Raw genomic sequence first — 22,749 nt, forward strand, 5'->3', positions numbered from 1 at the left:
AGGTTTAATTACTTAAGTTTTTATGTGGATAGAAAATTACTCTTTTTTGAAGACAGCCTTCTTTTTTCCCCCATAGCAGTTTGTACCGTATACCAAATACCAGTTATTTTAAGATATCTTTTTTATGAACTATCTTACATGTAAGAATGAATATTTTAAAAAATAAATGAGATACCTATCACCCAGCTTATGAAGTAGAATATTATCATTTACTTTGAAGCATCATTTGTCTGCTGCTATCTCAGTTACCTGCTTCTCTATGCCAAAATCCTTAAAATACTGTTAAGTACTTTTTCACAAGGGAAGAGCTATCTTAACGTCCCTTTCTTTGCACTAAACTTGATTGACACACAGAATCTGCTTAGTAAATCATCAGAAAACAGCATAAGTTATTTAAATTGCACATAGGAAAAGATGTGTGATTGTGTGTGTCTCATAGGTAGGCAGAGAGTACCAGCTGAACTCCTTTTGGGCTTGCTTTTATATATTTGTACTTGATTAAGAGTACGCTTTTAAAAATATTCTCTGCCCTTTGTAAGATGTCTTAACATGGACATCAGTTTAGGCAAGGGGAATTTTTAAACCTTCAGTAAGTGTTCTTTACAGTTTAGATGACAAATGGCTAGTGAGTGAAGAAATTTGGGGTGGGGGTAGGAAGGGAGGGGTTCTTGCTAATCCAGAATTTAAAACTAGTTTTCTTAATTTAGCTGGTAAATCTCTATTTCTAGATATAGCCATAAATTATTTTACTCTGGATGTCAGATCCTGGGAAGTGTTATGTAGAATTTACAAATTAGATTTGATCTCATCCTTTTTCCGGGACTGACTTCTTATCTTGTTAATCATCAGGGAAAGAAGTTTTATTATTGATGCAAGCCCTAAACACCCTTTCAACTCCAGAGGAGAAGCTGGCAGCTCTCTGTAAGAAATATGCTGATCTCGTGAGTATTTAATCAGGGGAGCTAAGTCCAAATTAAACATGGCAAAGTGTGTGAGTGCTTGATAAGCTTTTAAAAATATAATTTTGATACAGATTTAAATGTAAAATTATATTTTATTCCAAAATTGAAGGGAAGGATATGATTTTTTTGAGACCTTTTTATTTGTTGTATAACTTCATTTTATGAGGTGAATATATATAGAATATTATGCTAAAATGCAGCATAGATTTCCTAAAACTCAGTGTTAGAGTATTTCTAAGTCAGCATTTTCATTCCTATGTTATGATGCCTTAGAATGCCAGTTAGTGTCTAGTGGTTCCTGCATTTAACTTTTTCCAGGGGAATTCACAAAATAATGGAGGCTCTAACCATTTTGATAGAAATTGTGAGTTAGATAAAATAGTCTACTAGAACAATAGCTGTGTCTCAGGAAACATTTATTTAGCATCTTCTAGGTGCCAGGCATTGTTCCTTTTTCCATCTTCTGAAGAAACTGACCTCATAGGAGAGTTTGTTGGCGTGTGTTATTTCAAGTAGCATTAATTCTCTGTGGAATTAGGGAGGCACTCTCAACATGGAAACCCTGCCATCTTATGTGAGTGAAAATGGGGAAGTCCTGAGAACCCTTTGAAGGAAGGATTGTGGGAAACTTAGAATAACTGGTTCTGATGTAAATGCTAAAAGTATTGCCTTTTTGGAAATACTTATGTGAATCATCATTGACAGTTTTTATGCATTTTCATCTGATCAAGCAGTTATTATTCCATGTCATAAATACTGTTTGTGAATGATTAGCTCTAAACAATGGATTTTGTTTGTCTATTACTGAAGGAATTAGCGGTACTTTTCCCTCCATTTAGAAAGTGGTCCACGTATACCCCACTTAGCTGTCATTCAGCAGTCTGACACCTTCTTTTTGGAGCAACAAGAAACCCTGAGCATCAGTGAAAATGGCCTAGGACAGTTACAGGTGCAAAGATCACAGAAAACACCGTGTGATCTGATTACTGGCTTCAGGAAAAGAATGCTTTCATTGGCTATGGAAGCCAGTCCCTATTGGGGCCATTCACATGAGAATCGTGTGAGAAGTGGTAGAAAAAGAAGACAAGCACAGAAAAGGGGAAAAAATGGAGAAAAGAATAAACTCTGGAAAAAGCAGTATAAAAGGTTAGTTAGCTGACCCAGAGATGTGACTCCAGCGGCCAGCTATGAAGGGACTAGAAGAAGGAAGAGCAACTAGAGTAGCATGGTCGTCTAGAGCTGTCCTTCTCAGACTCCTGCTCATGGTGACTGTGGTTCCAGTATGGATTCTGATGCATAGGCTGGAGGTAGGGCTTGAGATGCTGCGTTTTAGTAATCTCTCGGAAGGGGATGATGGTGATGCTGCTGCTGCCAGCCCTTAGATCCTACTTTAAGTGCAAGGGTATAGACTGTTTTTGTGATTTTTTAAAATTGCTTTTTTTGTTTTATTTTGTTTTCTGTGTGGGAATGGTTATTGTTAAACACCAGTAACAATTGCTGCATTCATTTTGGGAAGTGACACATTGAAAATTTGTTTAGTGAACAACCTGCCTCTCCTTGATTGGAGTACGGTGATTACTTGTGCTGAATATGTGAAAGATAAGATGTGTACTGTTCTCAGAAAATGTTCTAAAGCTTTATTTCTTGCAGGAGTGCTCGTTTTCTTTAAAAAGTAGAGCGTATGGTATATGTAGCAGTGAGACCATCAAGGGAGTAGCCTCTTCCCAGGCATTGTTCAGAAAACGTCGTCATTACCCTCATTTGTTGGTAGCGTTCAGCATCATCTGATTTCCTTAGTGTTGGTTACACTGACTCAGTATAGACATTGTGTGGATTGAGTGTGATGGAGTATTGTGCACCGTAATCTGGATTGTTGCTAGTCCATTTAGGGAGACTTTGTGGTGGTCACTAGGTTCATCAGATAATCTGGGTTTGTGAAGTCATATGTTTCACTTTCTAAATGTGGATAACATTAGGCCTTGAACATGGTCTGTAAGTACTTTATAATGCTATTTTCCACTCCTTTGTCACTTTGTCTAAATTATTATAGTGTAATAATAAATCTTGATATCCGATAGGGTCGGCACATCTTACCCTCATTGTCAGAAGTATCTTGGCTATTCTTGGACCTTTACTCTGCATAAAAGTTTAGAGTCAGTGTATTAGTTCTATGGGGGGAAAAACACCATTTGGAATTTTGATGAGCATTTCATGGAATCTACAGAGAAATTTGAGGGAGAACTGACATCCTTATGATTTAAAGGGGCTTCAAGTAGTTATCCTATGGGAAAACAGTGAAATCAGACCCTTACACACCAGTCAGTTCCAATGGATTAAGGACTTAAATGTCAGAAATTAAACTTTAAATTTTTTAGGGATTTCAATGTAAGTGAACATCTTCCCAACCTTGGGTTAAGGAAGTATTTTTTAGGGCACAAAAAGCACTATCAGAGAAAAGCTTGCAAAAATTGGCTGTATTAAAATCAAGAATTTCTGTTCATCAAAGGACACCTTAGACATGTGAGAAGACACCACAAACTGGGGAGAACATGTTTGTAACACATATAATGAACAATAGATTTGGTACCAAGACTATGTAAAGAATACATACAGATGAATACAAAAAGGACAAATAACCCAGTGGAAAACTTGGCATGAGACACGAGGAGGCATTTCGTAGAAGTGGAAAAGCCACAAAGCTGTTAAACATTCGAAGAGGTGTTCGAGCCTCTTATTCATCAGGAAAGTGCAAATCAAGACCACACAAGATGCCAGTTTCTGCCCATTGTGGTGCCAGAAATTAAGAACTCTGTATTGGACAGGAGTGGATCCATAAGATCTTATCACTGCTGTTGGCAGTATTCACTTGCCAGCTACTCTAGAAAACAGTTTGGGATTGTCACATACAATCGACTGTTTAAAAATCCCCTTACTCCCACTTACCAAGAGAAGTTCTCACACATGTACACCAGACGGCATATACCAGAATGTTCGTGTCACTGTGGGTGATAACAAAAGCAGGAAACAGCTCAAATAAATCTGTTGACAAGAGAATGTATAAATAAGGTGGGGGGGGGGTAATTTTTATTTTATTATATTTTATTATTTTATTTTATTTTTATTTATTTTTAAAATTTTATTTAGTGTGTGGTATGTTTTTTTATAGAGGGATATTATATAGCCTGCCAGCCAAATACAGCTTAGACCTGATTTTGTATTGCCCACAAGCTAACAATGGTTTTTCATTTTTAAATTGCTTAAAAAAAAAAAATCCAACAAAGATCATATGTGGCCCACAAAGCCTAAAATATCTACTACTTTCTGGTCCTTTACAGTAAAAGTTTGCTAACCCGTGGTCTATAGCTGCATGCAACAAAATGTGGATGAATCTTTGCAATATAATCTATAGTGGTGCTGTCCAGAAGGGTAGCGAATAGCCCCATGTGGCTATTTAAATTAAATCAATTTAAATCAAAGCAAATTAAAATTCTAGTTCCTCAGTTGCACTAGCCACGGTAAGATCATAACAACTAAAATGGAAAAGATTTTTTTTAGGACTAAACACAAATGAAATAAAATAATGCAAAAAGGAAAGCAATGGAATGATGAACACAGGATTCAGGATTGTGGTTACCTTGAGTCAGGGAGCACAGGGGGACATAGCTAGACTGAAGGAATTGTCAGTGTCCTAATGTTGTGGGGTAAAGGAATGAACCACAAGGCCTTGCACAGACCAGTGATTGCCTCATAAACCAAGGTCTGGGATTAATCCAGTGCTGTGCACCGGAGGTCTCAGATAAAAAGAAAAATTGCTCATATATCCCATTTATCTGTTCTTAGAGTTTTTTGTAAAATTTTCTTGTCTTTTGAGTATATACCAGCAGGTATTTGTATTTTATTCAAACAGGGAACATTTTTTGCATATGTCATTTAGTTTTCTTTCCCCCCTCATAAAATTATCTGTGAGCCTTTTTCTCACACCAGCAATAATTCCTCAAAGCCCACATTTCTAATAAATTTAAAGATTTAATTACTAAGCAGAGGAAAGACGCCTTTAAAGGTTGTTGATACCTGTTGAAAAGGTTTTCCAGAAAGCCACGTGTGTGTGCCCACGGCATGCAGCACACCTTCCGGTAGCCTGGCCTTCATGGCTGTAGGCAGTGGGGCCTCCTGAGAGAGAGCAAAGGCCTTGGGCTGGTGCCTTGGCACTGTTCCCAGGTACCTGTGCAACTACGGGCAAGCTACTTCACCTCTCTCGCTCAAGTCTATTTGCTCATATTTCTGCAATTATCAATTATCTTAATTTCTTTGCCCCTTTTTCCTTTGGCATGCTGTTTTGTGTTTTTTTAGTACAAGAGAAAATAATTTTACACTTTGACTCAAAAGTCATGTTTCAAAATCCGAAGCCTTCCTACCCACTCCTGTCCAAAAGGGGGAAAAAAAAAAGGATAGAGGTAGACAGTCCCTTGAGTTGCCACATCCCCATACTCTTCCAGCTTCCCCTCCCGGGCAGATATTTAAATGGTAGTTGGTCCTCCATGGGATTCTAAGCTGCCCTGTGAGGCACCTTCAGGAGCAGCAGCATGAGATCCCTTCCCTGCCGGGAACACTGGTTGTATGTCCAAGATGAGCTTCACCCCACAGGGTGCCTGTTGGACTTGATGGGAATCCCTTCCAGCACATGGAAGAGCACGTGGCTTATCTGCCTGCCTTCACTGCCGCCACTGCTCCTGCACTCACATAGCTGCCAACACCAGTTGTCTGTGAAAAATGTGTGCCTAATCCTCTGTGCCAGGCCACAGTAGATTTTTAGGTTCTGACTTTCCCCTTGCTCTTCAAAGAAACCAGCATATACCATGCTTTCTGGCCAGAGTGTAAGCTGCAGTACCTAGCACTGCAAGGATTAGGGCCCAGGAGATGGAAGCTGTCTGGAAAGGCAATGCAAATTCCAAAATCCACAATCACTCCTATGATTAATGCTCCAACTTCTTGTATTTCCGGAAAGCTGGCTCTTCCCTGAAGGCCTGACTTCCTTTTTGGGTCCTTTTTTGCTGTGTATCTCAGGGCTGGGAAGGTGGGCTTTGTGCCCTTCTTGTTACCCTGCCTTCTTTTTTACAACCCATGTTTCTTAAGGTTCAAGGCCCATCCAGCTGCCCTACCTTATCTCCCTTCTTGTTGCTGTCATCTCCCAACTTTCCTGGTCACTCCTAATGCACTGAAGACTTTGGCTCCTGACCCGCCATGGTCCCCTCTGCCCCACCTCTCGCTCTCAGTCTGGGTTGCTTCCTCACTCTGGCCTCTCGTTTCTTGACTGCCTCCTCACTGTACCATCCAAGCCACCCACTGCTCTGATCACCCCCATGGACTACATACAGGACTCCAAAGTCACTAAGGCAGACATCCCATTTGGATCAATAGTCCAGCGAACTTGCTCAAGGATTCCCACCCCATCTTTTCCCTATATGCGCTGTGGCCATCAGCTCATTGGCCGTCTGCTTTCTTCCCAGCCATACAACCCTTCAGTCTTTGTGTCTGTTCTTTCCCTTGGGTTTCATACATCATCATAATCATTCTCTTTGGAAACACCCCCTCTCCCCTTCTGATCATCTATTCCAGCTGCCTTGCAGAGTCCCGACTCGGGTCATCCAAGGCAGATGAAAATTCAACCAGGCCTTCAGTGTGGTATGGTCACATTAAGATGTTTTTCTGGTTACCTCCTTCTCCATAGTTGATTGTTACATACCCTTTCCATTAATTATAAACCTTCATCTCTCTCCTTCTCAGCAGTTGACCATGCCTCATATTGCTTAAAGGAAACAGAAACCATGAGACCCTCAATGCCCCCCATCAAATCTACCAATTCATTGCATCTGTACCCATCTTCTAGGATGCTCTTGTTCCTTTTACATCATTCGTGGTTAGCTCAGTGCCTGGTACCTAGTAAGGTTCAGTATATCACCAGCAGTGCAATAGAAGTTGCTTCTGAGCTGCTATTGCCAGTGATTTGTTATCACTACTAACATTAAAGAGTATAATTAAAATAGGCAGAGTTTGGATTTTCCCTATGATACTGTTTTTATTCATGTTCTGCTGTATTTGGAGTGAGAAAGAAAAAGGTGGCGTTACATAGTTGGGGTGGAATTACAGATGATGTGTGCAGAACCTGTAGCCAATTTTAACTGGCCTGCAGCTCATGTCCATAGTTAGATCCAAAAGCAAAATGACTTCACAAAATTATTGTACAAAAACCAAACTATTTTTGCCTGCAGAGACTTCCAAGAAGGTGTTTTCCTTAGCTGTGAGCTTATTGCCTGTAACGATGCTTGATATATTTTAATAGGCCACAAGATGTCACTCCTGCTCTTGAAATTGTGACTCATCATCATTTCATTCTTCATAGAAGCTTTATTGAAAGGTCATTCAGGCTGCCATCTTACGTTAGTGTTGATTTAACCTTGAAATAGACTAATTCGCCCCCCGTCTAAAATCACAGTGATTCCTCCTTCTCTTGGGAGACCCCTGGGTGCTGCTTATTGAGTTCAGATTTTGATGGACCATTTCAAGAAAGTAGCTTTTGTGTGTTATTTTGGAAAAGTAAAACTAGGTGGTGTTGATTCCTAAAATTTTAGTTTTTTTTTTTTTGATAGACTTTATTTTTAAAGCAGTTGTAGGTTTACAGAAAAATTATGCAGAAAAGTAAGACTTCCCATATCACCCCCCCAACCCCCTCTTTTCTCTAATGTCAACAGGTTGCATTACTGTGGCACATTTGTTACACTTGATGAGCCAGTATTATTATAATTATATTATTAATGAAAGTCCATAGTTTAGGGTTTGCTCTTTGTGTTGTACAGTTTTTTTTCCTTTTAATTTTTATTGTGGTGTAACATACATACAACATAATATTTCCCATTTTAACCAAATCAGTTCAGTTGTATTCATTACATTCACAATGTTGTGCTACCATCATTGCCATCCATTACCAAAACTTTTCAGTTTTTGTTTTTAATAAGAAAAAGAGAGATTGTTTTTTCTTCCCACCCTACTTTTTTTTTTTGCCTACTTTCCTATCACAACTGGAAAAGAGAGGAATAGAAAAGGTTAGCAGATTAGCATGGCATGGAATAAGTTAAATAAAATAGCACACTACAGTGTTTGGCCTTTTGAAAACGTGTTCTGTAGCTGTAATCGTAATTCTTCCAGCCGTAATGCAAAGATTCTTACTGTACTTCCTAAATGTAACATTCTTGTGAATTTTAGTTGGAGGAGAGCAGGAATGTTCAGAAGCAAATGAAGATTCTGCAGAAGAAGCAAGCCCAGATAGTGAAAGAAAAAGTTCATTTACAGAGTGAACACAGCAAGGCTATCTTGGCAAGAAGCAAACTAGAGTCTCTTTGCAGGGAACTTCAGCATCACAATAAGACATTAAAGGTCAGTTGGTTCATTTTTCTGGGTTTTTTTGTTTGTTTGTTTTTAGGAGGTATTTACTTAGATGGCATTTTAATTACTTCTTATGCATTTGAAATCAATCCTCGTCTCTACTTGCTTTAATGGATATTAGCTGTAACTGTGGTTGTTGGTTGATGAATTACGAGGATTTACGTTTGTGCTGGTAGACCAGGTCCCTGAGAGGAAGACACTGTGGGTCCTTGGAGACAGAGATACTGCCTTGCTTGTGCCAATGCCATGTGTGAGGCCTAAGCTGTGGGCCTCCTGCTTGGTCACAGGGCTCTGGATGAGGTGGACGTTTGTGTCCATAGCTCTCCTACTCAGAGCAATGGCTTAGGGAGCTGGAAGGTGCCAAGTTTCTGCTGGCCGCTGACATAGTTGATTACCCCTGTCTTCCTCAGATAAGGGATCAAAAGCTTAGGTGAAATGGGAAACTGAAGAGGGAAAACAGGCCGTTTGGCTCTTCTGTGGATGTGGTTTGGCTGGACTGCCAAACTCCCCCCCCTGCCCACCCCCGACTCTTCATTTGCTAAGTGCTTTTAGAACAGGACTTGGATCTTGGCTGATTATAAAGGAAGAAGGAGCAGGTATGAAAAAATTAATTGGTATCAACAGGGGAAGAAAGGAAAAAGAACAGAGGTACTGGCAAGAAGCTTGCCTCCTAAAACAGGGACATGCCTGTCCTTGTGGTATGGCCAAGCCGGGGTACCGGTGGCGTATGATTTTGATGGAGCTGGTTGCTGATCAGATCCACTCACCACAGAAAACCCCTGGGCCCTTGCACGTGAGACCACGCATGAAGTGGAGGCTCACCTGACGTGAGGTTGTGTTTTTTTCTCTTGGTTTTGAAGCCTAGGATTTAGATATTATTAAAGTAGGTGGTATTTTTCCCATAGCAGATCAGCATTTTGATTGGGTGGGTAACTCTTTAGATATAAAAGTCTTTTGGCACATGTATCCTAGCAAGAGGTGAAAGTCACCTTTTAAAAATGAGGATTCCATTTGTCCCTTGCCCTTGAGGGGATAGAAGATGTGACCCTGAAAGGGAGCTTAAACAGGGGATGCACCTCCTCAGGCTGCCCTGAGATGGTGCCCTGCCTTACTGGTGAGGAGGGTATTGGGGAAAAGCCAACTATGGAGAAGCCCCTTCCCTTGATTTCAGTATGGAGAGTTTCTAGATGGTCAGATAACGCTTGCTTTTTAGCTGGACAGTTTGCAGCTCTCTGATTACTCCATATACTTAGGAAAAGCTACTTGCTTTTAAAAGAGAGCCTTCTGGTCATCAAGAAGGAGGAGGAATTCTAGTGCAGAAGCAACACTTTTGGGCAGCAATAAATGAACACACACCGAGGCAGCATCTTTTGTGAGCATCTTCTCTATAGGTTGATACTATTAACAGAAATTATTTTGGATGATAAGGAAGAAAATATGCAGCAGGCACGAGAGGAAGAAGAGAGACGCAAAGAAGCAACTGCACATTTCCAGATTACTTTAAATGAGATTCAGACACAGCTGGAACAACACGACACACACAACGCCAAACTCCGACAGGAGAATATTGAATTGGGAGAGAAACTGAAGAAGCTCATTGAACAGTATGCACTGAGGGAAGAGGTAAAGACCTTTTCTTTGTTTATTTAGACAGCTACTCTTTATTAGCCAAAACTTTTCACCATTCACTGCTAATTTACAACTATTGTCACAGGACATTTTAGAACTTTCGTATATGTGTAGTGGAAGGTCCAGCAAGGAAAGGATCAGGCACCCAATAAACACAAGGACTAGTTGGGATCATCACTTGATGTCCTAACAGTTAGTAGATTTGGATAAGCAAGGTAATTTTTAGGAGATGTGCTAAGTACTACCTGTCTTCCATGTGATACTGGAAGATTGAGATTTTTGCATACAGACTCGTAATAAATAAATATTAGGCCCCAAAATATCTGTACCTCAGACTTCTCTGATAATCTTTACAGTGTATGCTTCTGCTGCATTTCACCTATAATTCAGATATTTGTTTAGATAGGGACTTTATACTATTGGGGAGAAAAGAAGAATCTACTTCTAACCCTTCACACATACACACTCATTGAAATAAAAAGTTTACTGGAGGGATCTGTGGCCTCCAAACTTGGTCACTGGCCACCAGTAATTTTTCCATTATTCTGTTTATTTTGAGTATTATAGAATGTTTTTTTGTTAGTCGGGATGTAGTTTAATGATGACCAAATTATTTGCACTCAAAGCGAGACATCTGTTGTGCTCTCCTCAGTACTTTATTGGGTTACCTTATTATCAACTAGTACTTCTTCCCCTCACTTAGGGTGTTGTAACTAGAAGGGTTGCTATTTTTCTGAAGAAGGGATGTTCTGATCACTTTACTGAGCATAAATAACCACTTGACAATTTAGTTTGTACATAATGACCTCTTACCAAGCATCTAATATCTGCCAGGCACTGAGCACCTTACGTAGTTCAGCATTGCATTTAGTTTTACAGCACCTCTGCTAGGTATGTGTGGTTTTCCCCCATTGCAGATAGGGGAACTGAGATTCAGCACGGGGAAGAATCTGCCCAGGGCCACATACTGAGCAGAGATTTGCCTTCCCCCCACCCCTCCACCGGGCCATTCCTACCATTATATCATGCTGCCTCCAACTAAGAAATTTCACAAAATTTAATGGGGAGAGAAATAACCAGGAATTGTGTATATGATGAATGGGCTTACTAGTTTGATCCTTTTCCTTATCTGTCCTTTTCTTAATACAATTTGAACCTTATTTTCTATGTAGGGCTGATGTAGGAAATACAAAGCTCATGGCTGCTGAGGCTGTTGATGGGGGACACCCCATCTCTGGCAGGGATGGGCATGGGGTAGTCAGGACTATGTAAAATAGACTCTTATGCAAGCATATGCCAGAAAGCACCAGTGTTCTCAGCTACAGTGGCATTAGCAGGAAAAGCACGGTTGGCAAGGCATTGGAACTTGGGTTATGTCCCTTAAACATTGTGTACCTTTTTTTGTCGAGTTAATGGAAGAAATTTTACTTTTCCCGTAGCATATTGATAAAGTGTTCAAACATAAGGAACTGCAACAACAACTTGTGGATGCCAAACTTCAGCAAACGACACAGCTTATAAAAGAAGCTGATGAAAAACATCAAAGAGAGAGAGAGTTTGTAAGTTTTATTTCTTTAAAAAAAAAAAAAAAAAGATTATCGCCAAAATTGTAACCAAAGCCATTTAAAACGTTTATACCTTTCTACGTTTTGTGTGGCCCAGGGCATGCTGTTTGGTTGTTTGCTCTAGAAAGAGAAGGGGAGCATGTGTTTAAGGAAACATTTGGCTTTCTACCTCTAATTAACTTTTTTATACCAAAACCATACTTGAGATGCTACTTCAAATTAGTAGAAAGGTGTGCACACAATTTGGTTTTTTTCTGTGCTTAGAATATTTATTTTGCTTCTTAGGTAATGGTCACCAGGTTCAAAAATTGTGCCATTGATTTGGCAAGTTGGGCCTTGAGAGTTAGAGGCAATTATATTTAACTTAGAATTCACCAAGCATGGATCTCCTATACACTGTTACATTTTGTTTTTAAACAAGTAATGAGGTAAATGATTTTACTTACTCTGCTATAATTTTCTGATAAAATTTTAACAGAATTCTCTATATCCTAATCCCTCAGCATTGTTCCCAGAGTATAGACTCAGATCCTATTGCCTGTCAAAAATTGTGAACCTGGTGAAATCTCACTGGCTATGTATATATTAGCACATATGCTAATTCAGCTATATGTGCTTAACCAAAAATACAGTAAAAGTGAGAAATAATTGTAATAATGTGGACTATTCCGTCCAGCATTTCACTCAAGTGGCCTAGACCCCGAGGTGAGCGTGGTAGGGAAGGCTCAGTTCCTCAGTGCCCCTCAGGATTGTGAACATCTCATGCTGAGTGTGGGTCTCGGGTTTAGAGAGAGGCACATGCCTCTCTTTTCAAGACTTATTTGGACTGTTTGAGATGTTTTACTTCAGCAACTGAATTTCACATCTACCTTCTGTGCAACTTCACTGTGTAATTTTCTTGAAAACCCAGGTATATTAAATAATGCCCCCCCCCCACAGCCTCACCTCTGCTTTTCAAAAAGTGATTAGAAACCAGGTGTCCACTTTCGTTGCTTTACTCCATATGTCCCTTCAGCCTGCCTCATCTTGCCCCTCATGGAGTAGAGGGGCTTACTAAAATAGCCCCTTAATGTTGATGCTTCTAGCCATATTTTGTGCTAATAAAACTGGGCATCTGAGTATTTTCACTTACAACAATTTGACCCTGAGATTCGTAAGCCTTATTGGGCCTCCAGGGTACTTTTTTCTCCTTAAGCAATAAAAGATTATTCCTATGTTCCTAAGTGCTAACAAGTGGAACAGATTGAAGATATAGGTAATGTTTCGTTACCTATATATAATTTCATTACCTGTATATAATGGTGGAAGGAATAAGCCTAAGTATGTTGTCACTGACATTTTAGTCATCTCTGTAATTGCTGTCAGTATTTTGCCTGAATGTTTCTGTTTTCTAGTTATTAAAAGAAGCAACAGAATCAAGGCACAAATATGAACAAATGAAACAGCAAGAAGTACAACTGAAACAGCAGGTAACTTGACAACAGAGGATGGTAGAATTTGTGAGGAATACTTGGTATGTTTGATATACACCTGGGAGGCTCGACAGAGCTGAGGGTTGGATCACATGGCCCTCATGGGAATTTCCTCATTTAGGGTGACCATCTCATCCTGGTTTGCCCAGGACTTTCCCAGTTGTAGCACTGAACATCCCAGGTCCCAAGGTTCCCTCGGTCTCAGGCAAACCGGAATGGGTGGTCACCATGTCTTCAGTGTGGTCACTGTGTCTTCAGTGTCCCTGCCATTATCCCAGCTATCTCCTCCCTTTTGCAGTCCCTTGCCCCATGCGCTGCTTGCCAGCTGATTGCTAACTGAAGAGAAACTGATAGAGCTTCAGATTTTCCTTCTTTTGTGTTGAGTTGAACCTCACGAAATTACTGGTATTTAACTTCTTTGACTGACAAAAATGACAATTTCATATAGGTTAACCTAATATCTTTAAAATTTTGTGCTCTGAGCACATGACCTATTTTTAAAATGGCTTAAGACCATACAGGCCCACTCCCAGATAGAGTTGTGTTGTTATTTTTTCTAAATTAGGGTCCTCCCTGCTTTTCACACTAGGCCCCTTAGGTCTGTCCCTTCCATTCCTTATCGGTGCCTCGTGTAGAATAAGGGAGGCTCAGACTCGCTCCTCACTCCGAGAAAAGGCACAGGAAAGACTGTGCTTCCCATAGCTGAAAGGTTGCTGCTTTCCACCTGGTCTTGTTTCTTAAATGTGTAAGGTCTCTCAGTTAGTTCTCACCTGCCCTGATACTTCATGAGCACCCCCATGGAGTGCTGCTTATAACTGGGAACGTTTACAATGTGGTGATAATTAATTCTGTATTAAGCTAACCTAACTTATGGAGGAGTCAAGTATCAGAAATCTTTTGAACTTTCCTCTGTAAGTTATATGATCCTGCGAGAATGCTTCTAGAAAATTTGAAGCCCTTTCTTAATAGTTCTGTAAATTCACCTATCCATATATATGGAGAAGTAAGTCATTGTGGAGAAGGTATAAAAAGTCTTTTGTGGTTTTGGAAGATGTTCTTTAATATGAGAGTCCTGCACAATAGCTCTGATTCTCTTCTGTTACGGTATCAGTGCAGCTTTTGTTGTCGGTGATCTCCTGAGTCTTTTTATCTAATCGCTGTTTTGTTTCCTTTGCTGTCACCTTTCTCTTCCCACTACTTAATGTGGCTGTCCTTCCCAAGAGTGTTTCCTTCTCTGCTCTTACCATCTCATTTTTCATCATTTGTTGGTGATCTCCATAGTCTACTGGTGTGTCTTGACCTAATGTTTTGTGATCCAGTCACATAGGTCCAGATGAGATGGTAATTGACATTTATTAACTACCTACTGTAGGCCAGCATTGAACTTTCAGTTGGGGCAGTCTCTCTTCTAGAAGAACATGCCATGCTGAAACTGCCATAACCTCTCATCTCCCTCATCAGATAGAACCACACCCCTTATTATGCTGCCCTGAGACCCACCATCATTCCGGGCCTCAGGCCAGTAGCCTCAATGGCCTTGTCATTGGGTGCCTCCTACAGTCTGTCAGTAAATCCTATGCCTTGTCCTCCAGCTCACTCCTATGTTTCTCCTCCTGCTGGCATCATCATCGGCCAGGCCCTCACCTTTCGGCAGGCGCGCTGGCGGTCCAGTACTCTCCTTCTAGCCTGACATCACTGGTGATGTTGCTTTCCGTCTTTCCCCTGCTTGCACACACTGCAGAACTTGCTTCTCTATGCTTTTCCCACCTGACAACTGGAGGTGCGCTGGGCACCACCATTTACCCTCCATCCTGTTGGGGCCGATCTGTCTAATGTTCCTGGTACGTCACTGCTCAAAGTTGAAAGGCATCGTTGATGCTGTTCTTTGGCCTCTGATGATCTTTTATTCTTCTCTCTTCTCACGTGTATGGTGTAATCTTGGGCAAAACATTTTATTTCTCTGGGCCTCTATTTCCCCATCCTGAAAACAATGTAATCACATTGGGTGATCTCTAAAAGGTTCTCTCCTGGTCTAAAATTAAATAATTGAGCCCAACCTTGAGGCCTGGCTCAGGCCTCACCACATGACACTTGCCCGACTAGTCTGACTCCCTGCACGTGCCCCCCACCACCCCCTTGCCTTCTTTGAATTCTTATTCTAAGGAAGAGAAAACTCTGTATTCTGCTTGGCTTGTTGGTTAGTGTTATTTTCCTGGCTGGATAATAAAAATTCCTTGAGGGTAAGAGTTAAAAAAAAAAAAAAAACAGTGTTTCTACCACTTTTAGCTTTTCTTTTTCTCTTAACTGTACCCCCACTGAATTCTTCTCCAACCAAACCAGTTCTTTGGCTTCTATTTCATTTTCTTGCCTACGTTAAGGAAAGAGAGATCCTTGAAATCCAGCTAAGAACTATGCAGGTGGAATTCTGATGTTAGTAGAGGGGGTGGTTCGTAGAGCACTATGGGTACACGAAGCGTATAGCTACACCACTCTACTTCACTTTTGTGGCGGGTTAGGTCAACAAAATTGCATGTGTTTAATGCATTTCAGGGGGTGGTAAGAATTTCAGCCATCTCTCTGGTTTCAAGGATTGCGTTTGCATTTGTTATTTCTGTCCCTAATAATATAATTAATGTTTAACCATATTGTGTTCTGTTGAAAGTCTGTGAGATTTTAAATTGCTTACCTGGAACTCAGAATATTTAATACTTTTTTCTGTAGCTTTCTCTCTATATGGATAAGTTTGAAGAATTCCAGACTACCATGGCAAAAAGCAATGAACTTTTTACGACCTTCAGGCAGGAAATGGAAAAGGTATTTGTATATTTTTAGTAGAATATTACATAAAAGAGAATTTATGTAAGAAGCTATTTTAAGCGTGATTACTACTTGGATGCGTTTCTGTTGTCATGATACTGTCTTAATTCCATCTTTTCTGATCCCCCATTGGTATGCTTATTTTGCCCTCAGTGTGCCCCAAGTAGTTAGTGGATGTTCAGCTCTGAAAAAGTCTCTCTATTAAAGTGAACTCCTCTATAAAATAAAATTTGTTGTTGGAAGTAAGTGTTTTCTTTTTTGTTTGTTATTTGTGGGTTTTTGTTTTATTTACTGTTTTAATCACTTCAGGTGATTGCTCCCCAGTCCTTTCACAGAGCCCAGTGTCCTTGGAGACACAATTCTTTAGTCATCCAAGCCCAGAAAAGTAATCGTATATTTAGTTGAAATAAACACACACAAAACACACACATATCCATCCATTCTTAATTTAACCTTGTAGTCCCCCTCTTTTTTTTTTAATGGTAGCAGATTGGGGATCAGTACAGTAGCTGCTGGCACTTTGTAAGCATTCAGTAGAGGTTAGTCATGATTATTATTAGATCTTCTGTGGCGATGGAGAGCATGCACTCTTTAATCAAATTTCCTGGGTTAATGTCCTGCTTGCATTATTTAACGTGTGACCACGGACAAGTTGTTTAACCTTTCTCTGCCATTGTGTTCCTTCATCGTTAAAAGTAAAGATAATAAAAATACCTACCCTTCATAAAAGAGAGTATTTCTAAGAGTGCTTGACACACATTGAGTGCTCAGATTACTACCTTCAAGTATTTTTTGATCCAGTAATCTGGAGAATTTGGTGAGCAGCAGATGGGCTCTGTCTGCCAGTCCTTTCAGTTAAGGCTCTGATCTAGGGGGTCATGTTTGGGACAGCAAGTGTTTGCTTGAGCACGTGCTCACTCGTTCAGGTGGAACCAAACTTACAAGGACTCCCAAATTAGCTATCCTTCTGCAGGCGCCTGCACCAGAATGCATTCCTCTGCCAGTGGCTACAGGGATCGCCACAGGTCAGCGTCCCACATAGATCTTCCCTGAGTGCTTCCCGTGGCCTTTGTCCCACTTTGCCTTGTATTACAGTTTCGGGTGTAACCAACCACCCAAGGCAAGGGGCATTGGCTCCTCCTCCTCCATGTTTCCCTGAACAGCACTTGGCTCAGGGCCTCTACTTGGAACTGAGCGGGTGCTGTATTCTTGTGTGAAGGATCTTTTTTTTTGTTCATTTTTCTTAAATTCAGTTTTATTGAGATATATTCACATATCATACAGTCATCCATGGTGTAGTCAACTGTTCACAGTACCATCATATAGTTGTGCATTCATTGTCCCAATCTATCTTTGAACATTTTCCTTATACCAGAAAAAAGTAAAAATAAGAATAAAAAATAAAAGTAAAAACACCCAAACCATCCCCCGTCCCACCCTATTTTTCATTTAGTTTTTGTCCCCATTTTTCTACTCATCCAACCATACACTAGATAAAGGGAGTGCGGTCCACAAGGCTTTCACAATCTGTGTGAAGGGTCTTGTGTGAGGGAACAGTCTTGTGAGTTGTGGGGCTGACAAACTCTCTAAGGATTAAATACTTTGATCATTCTCCTGGTCACTGGAGTCTTACTAAATTATGCTGCCTCTAGTTCTGAAGCTGATGTGGTCTCAGAGGTGATGGTTAGAGAACCAGTCCTTAATCTTTGGAGGCCAAGAGTCCCTATTCCTCCAAGAAGCTGATGAATTAGTTTAATGGACCATAAAAGTCACGAACAAGGACTTACTTCATTCTCAACCCCCTCAGCCCTCCAGCCTGAGCTGAGAGTCTGGAGTGTGGCGGCTGACAGCGTCCTCCTGGTGCTGCTTCCTCTGAAATGGAGGGGATCTGATTTGCCTCATTATGTGCAACCCCTACTTTGGTTCCTGCTGCTGCCACCCCAGGAGCTTCTATGATAAGCTCGACTTCCAACAGGCAGACCAGCAACTTTGATCAAGACACAGCTGCCAGCGGGGCAGGAGAGCAGGGTGGGGGCAGCCTGTGAGCAGTCTCTTGAGATGGGACAGGGTATAGAAATGAGAAATGGAAGTTAGAATTTAAATTTGCAATTGTGTTGCTTCACAGATGACAAAGAAAATTAAAAAACTGGAAAAAGAAACGATTGTCTGGCGTGCCAAATGGGAAAACAATAATAAGGCGCTTCTGCAAATGGCTGAAGAGGTGAGCTGGTTTTCTACCACGGAGACACATTCTTCCCTCTCGGGGCGGGGGTGTGTGCTGTGATGGCACCACCAGGGGGGATGGCTCTGGCCAGAGCCGCCCATGGCTGGGGGTGTGAAGTAGAATTTATGAGGGCTCTGCTAACCACGGACTTGCTTCTATGAAGTCTTTTCCACAGTGAGGTATTTAAGCGTCTTACTACCAAATGCATTAGCCCAGGCTTATGTTGGAGACGGCTGCAAAGTACCTGGATGCAGCTTCCTTCTGCAGCACTGGTTTCTTGAACTCCGGCGTGTCCACATTGGCTTGCTAGGCTCCCCTGGGTTTTTGCTTAGGCAGGTCTGGGCTGGGGTCTCTGAGGTCTGACAAGCTCCCGGCAGCAGCAGCAGGCCCCGCCCAGCCACTCTTCTACTGTGACTGACAGTTTTTTCAAAAAGGCAGCAAAGTACTTTTGCCAGTCTTCTTATAAAGCTGAAATGTATTCAGTGCATTTCAATTTGCAATACCAAATTTCACACCTTCAGAAACTTGATAGGGCTAATTTATAACATTTCACAAGAGGAAATGGGGCACATGTAGCAAGAATCTCATTCTCTAAAACTTGGTAAAACAGAAATCTACGTAGAGGGAAAATGAATTCTTCTGTTTTTAATTAGGCCCTTCAATTTTACATCAACTGGTCTTTGTGACTGATTCTTTAATTTTCTCAGTATTTCATCAATACAAAGAGTTAAGTAGATGTTGATTTTTTTAAAAGTTTATTACTGTAACATATAACACAGCATTCCCCATTTTACCCACTTATATGAGCACAAGTCAGTGAGGTGTTATTTTTAAGAAACATGACAATGTAATTTTGCTGTCCTAGAACAGTGTTACTTTAAATATCAGTTGAGATACTTACATACATATGTGTGCAGTGAAGCTAGCTAGAAAGTTAGGAGGTGTTTTTAAAAAAAACTGAACTTGTCCAAGAGGTGATAAAGCCAGTAGTTTTTCAGTATGGCTCAGGTTACTTAATTTTGTATACAGTAACCTAATTTGTATTTAATGAGGTTACTTAAATTCTTTTTTCCCTCCCCTTACAGAAAACTGTCCGTGATAAAGAGTACAAGGCCTTTCAAATAAAACTGGAACGGTTAGAGAAGCTGTGCCGAGCTCTTCAAACGGAAAGAAATGAGCTCAGTGAGAAGGTGGAAGTCCTTAGAGAGCAGGTGTCTAGAGAAGCAGCAGGTGTGGGTTTAGCGAGGCCTGTGCTCCAGGCGGGCCCGGCCCTGGCTTCTCACAAGGAGCTGGACACTTCCTCTCAAACAGCCCCAGGGGCCCCCCTTGAAGCAAAGCCCAAGGCAGCCAGTGAAAAAACTGCCGCTCCAAAGACCCTGGCCACGGGCTCTGTCCCAGGCACTGATTCAGTTGACTAAGATGAAGTGTCAGCACTGTTTTGAGAGATATATTTTGTGTATAACTTTCTCTGTTAGTAGTAAACTATTGGTTTTGTGGTGAAAATTTTCTTACTTTTTCTACCATATCTGTATTTTCTTAGAACTACTGGACTTATGTGGTACAGGAGGCTGCTTAGAGTTTTGAATAGTTTTAATCGCTCCCTTTTCCCCAGCTGTGTTGCACATCTGCCTCACTGTCCCCCTTCATTGGCATGCATGTGTTCATTGCGTTGTCCTTTCTCTTCCCTGCTCCTTGCACATAATCGTCACTATTAAAATTCCAGTCAAGACAGGGCCAACCATTACGAGGGAACTTTGTTCTGAGCATGGTTCCTAGATGTAAAAACATTAATTTAAATTTTCTGCCTGCCATTAATATAATTCAATAAAATAAAATATACAAGATGATTAGTTTTGTCTAATATCCCATTTAAATGCCAAGTAAAAATAAAAGTCTAGTGTTAGATCAGAACCAAGCATAGGATATCTGATTCAAATTAGCTTTTGGGTAATTGTTTGTCACTTGATAAAACTGAGATGGCCACAAGCCTTGAGTCCCACAAAGTTATGCCAGAATATGTATACAAAGATGTCACCTGTAAACAAAATAGTACATACAGTCAAATCATTGGACAAACACACTTAATGTTTATGTGACTAAAAAGTCAACAATGCTGCTTTGCTTTCAGGCTAGAACTGATGTGTGGAATTTTTCTACCCAAATGTCTACCATAGAGTATGCTGGTTTTTGTTTGGTTTCAATTTGGGATTTGGGTACTTATTCTCCACCTCCCACAGAAAGGCACCATTCTTCAAAAATTGCTTTTGGCATTTGCAGTCACTTCCAGTCCCTTGTCAGTTTAAGTCAATTAGGGTAAATTCTATGTAGCTTTCAATAGGCGAAGGTCCCTCTGCTGGTTACTTGAAAGGTTGATGTTCAACTGTTAGAAGAGTCCCACCAGCAAAATATCCCAGGCTCTTTAAAGTGAATTTTAACTTTGGATCATCTTAACTGAAACTGCTTTCATTTCCAAAACAAAGACTGGAACCAACATTTTTTCCCCTTTGGGAAAACTTGGTGCAGGGTGGTGTTCAGTAGTCACTATCCTTATTCTTGTGCTTTCACTGTTTCTCATCCCTTTCCTACTGACTTAACTGTTTTAAAGGGGAAAAAAAAACAACCCAGTATTATCAAGGTCTCTGCACTTGGGAGTGGGGGAAATTTCTAAATTAAGCCTGTAACTTTTGCATTTGTTTCTTAACTTTCCTTTGATTGAGACATGGGTAAATTATACAAATGAGCAATCAGGCTGCACCAATGGTAAAAACTTTGACATTGTCCCTAGTAAACTTTTGCATTGAAAGACTTTGAAATAGAAAGGTTCTAACCAAACCTGTTAGCACATTCCACTGAGCAAAACCATCAAACTGACACTTCTCAATTGCTCACTGGACTGAAGAAGCCCAAGTTTTCCGTCCAGTTAAAAGGGTTTTGTCCTTGTTCAAGTTTTATGTATAAGGTCCTGTTACATTTGTGGTCTAAACTGGGTTGAAAGAATTACAAATTTGTCCATCCATAGATGAGAAACATCATCTGGACTGGAAGATTAGATCCAAGCTGCCACCATGAGTCATGCTAATCAAGGGCCAGACAGTGAGGAAACAAAATCCAGAGTAGGTTATCTGATTATTCTCTCAAAATGAGGTGAAAACAAAAAGCCCTCCCACAACCTTTCATAACACCCCCCATTACTAAATGAAATAGACTAATTTCCCTCAGAGGAAATGAAGGTATATATCAGAAATAGAATCTATCTTAAAACTAGTACTAATGATCACATTTCACAAGAACTCTGCTGGATGTACAGCTCTTAACATTTTATTCAGCCAGTTGTGGAGCCCACATTTCTTTGTGGTACTTGTTCTCTGTGGAAGATTGTAAATCTTAAACCTTTGCATATTCTCAAGGGCTTTATAAAGCAATGTGATTAACAGTACTTGGCCTGCTGCTTACGGCTTACTATGTATATTTAGCTAGATGCTACCATGGTGTTTAAGAATATGGATTCTGTCTGGGATGTATTTATTTATTTGGTCTTTCAGAATCTCCCTACCATTACCCTGTTAAGAATAAAAACAAATGGGACCCTCTAGGGCCACTCTCGTAAAGCAATCCCCTCACCAGCCAGTGTTGTGGCTTTGTAGCACGCCCTGTATCTACCGTATTCTAGAACACTGTAATGCTCCTACGCTGACCCAGAAAAGGTTTAAATGTTGAAGTCACTTAAATTGCATTTGTTGCACCATTGTGGAATCTTGATTTGTATTATAGTGGCAGTAGATGCCAAGGTGTAGAAAAAACTTGTGTCTTGGATAATGCACCATTTCATCCTCAGACTTATAGGAATATATTTCTCAGTCTTGAGACCAGTATTTTTTATTAGTTATGTGTTCAACTGCTTTTATTACACCTAGTTATCACAATTCAATTCTCAGGTGTTTCAGAAAAATCTACCTCTTTCCGACTGTAGATGGAAATAACTGTGAAAAAATGGATGCAGATATCTTCTAGTTTGTGCTAAACACACTGCTTTATTTTTACAGCCCACGTCTTTCATGAGGATACGAATTGTTAAGAGGCAGGCTTGTTTTGCTTTTCAAAGACATTTTGTAGAGATTTTTCACTAATGTGAACCTGATTTTATCTATTCAATTCTGTATAGATTAAGTAAATATGTATGAAATTTAATGCCTCCTGTGTATTCTTTTGTTAACCATGACATTGATTACGTAACAGTAAAATCCAAAGAGATCTGTTGTAGATCTGCTGGTTTCTCAGGTCTTAACAAGTTTAATTATTTTACAACTTTAACAAGGAGTGTGGGGCTAATCATTCTGAGTGGGTGGCAGAAATCTCAGTTTATGCAGTCAGACCTCTGTTGGTACCTTTTTTGCCTGTAAAATAGATGATTCTAGAAGAATTCTGCAGTGGGATTTCTGCTGAGGCTTTAAAAAACTACAAGGATTCTGAGTTTTCTCCAGTCTCCTGCCTTAGCATATCCCAGTCTACCTGTTTGCGTAAAAAGGGATACTTGTATATAGGAAATGACTGACTTGGTGATGAGCAAAAGGTGTTTAGTCATCCATGTAAGAGGTCAGGGAAAGTTTCTCTGTAAAAAGTGAAGTATTTAGGCCTTCTGG

At 40.4% G+C, this 22,749-nt stretch overlaps 1 protein-coding gene across 3 annotated transcripts in view; it reads left to right on the top strand.

The window, feature by feature from the left end:
• The window catches only part of TXLNG (taxilin gamma), a 65,319-nt gene extending 43,022 nt beyond the window's left edge, over positions 1 to 22,297 (top strand). For all 3 annotated transcript variants that reach the window (XM_037822151.1, XM_037822153.1, XM_037822152.1), the window contains exons 3-10: positions 850 to 941; positions 8,223 to 8,393; positions 9,831 to 10,025; positions 11,471 to 11,590; positions 12,991 to 13,065; positions 15,790 to 15,882; positions 18,011 to 18,106; positions 19,195 to 22,297. In XM_037822151.1, the coding sequence (XP_037678079.1) occupies positions 850 to 941; positions 8,223 to 8,393; positions 9,831 to 10,025; positions 11,471 to 11,590; positions 12,991 to 13,065; positions 15,790 to 15,882; positions 18,011 to 18,106; positions 19,195 to 19,527 (1,175 nt within the window). In that variant the 3' untranslated portion in view covers positions 19,528 to 22,297. The remainder of the gene's footprint in view (positions 1 to 849; positions 942 to 8,222; positions 8,394 to 9,830; positions 10,026 to 11,470; positions 11,591 to 12,990; positions 13,066 to 15,789; positions 15,883 to 18,010; positions 18,107 to 19,194) is intronic.
• The last annotated feature ends 452 nt before the right edge of the window (positions 22,298 to 22,749 follow it).

Source organism: Choloepus didactylus, chromosome X, assembly GCF_015220235.1.
Source record: "Choloepus didactylus isolate mChoDid1 chromosome X, mChoDid1.pri, whole genome shotgun sequence".
Classification (NCBI taxonomy): domain Eukaryota; kingdom Metazoa; phylum Chordata; class Mammalia; order Pilosa; family Megalonychidae; genus Choloepus; species Choloepus didactylus.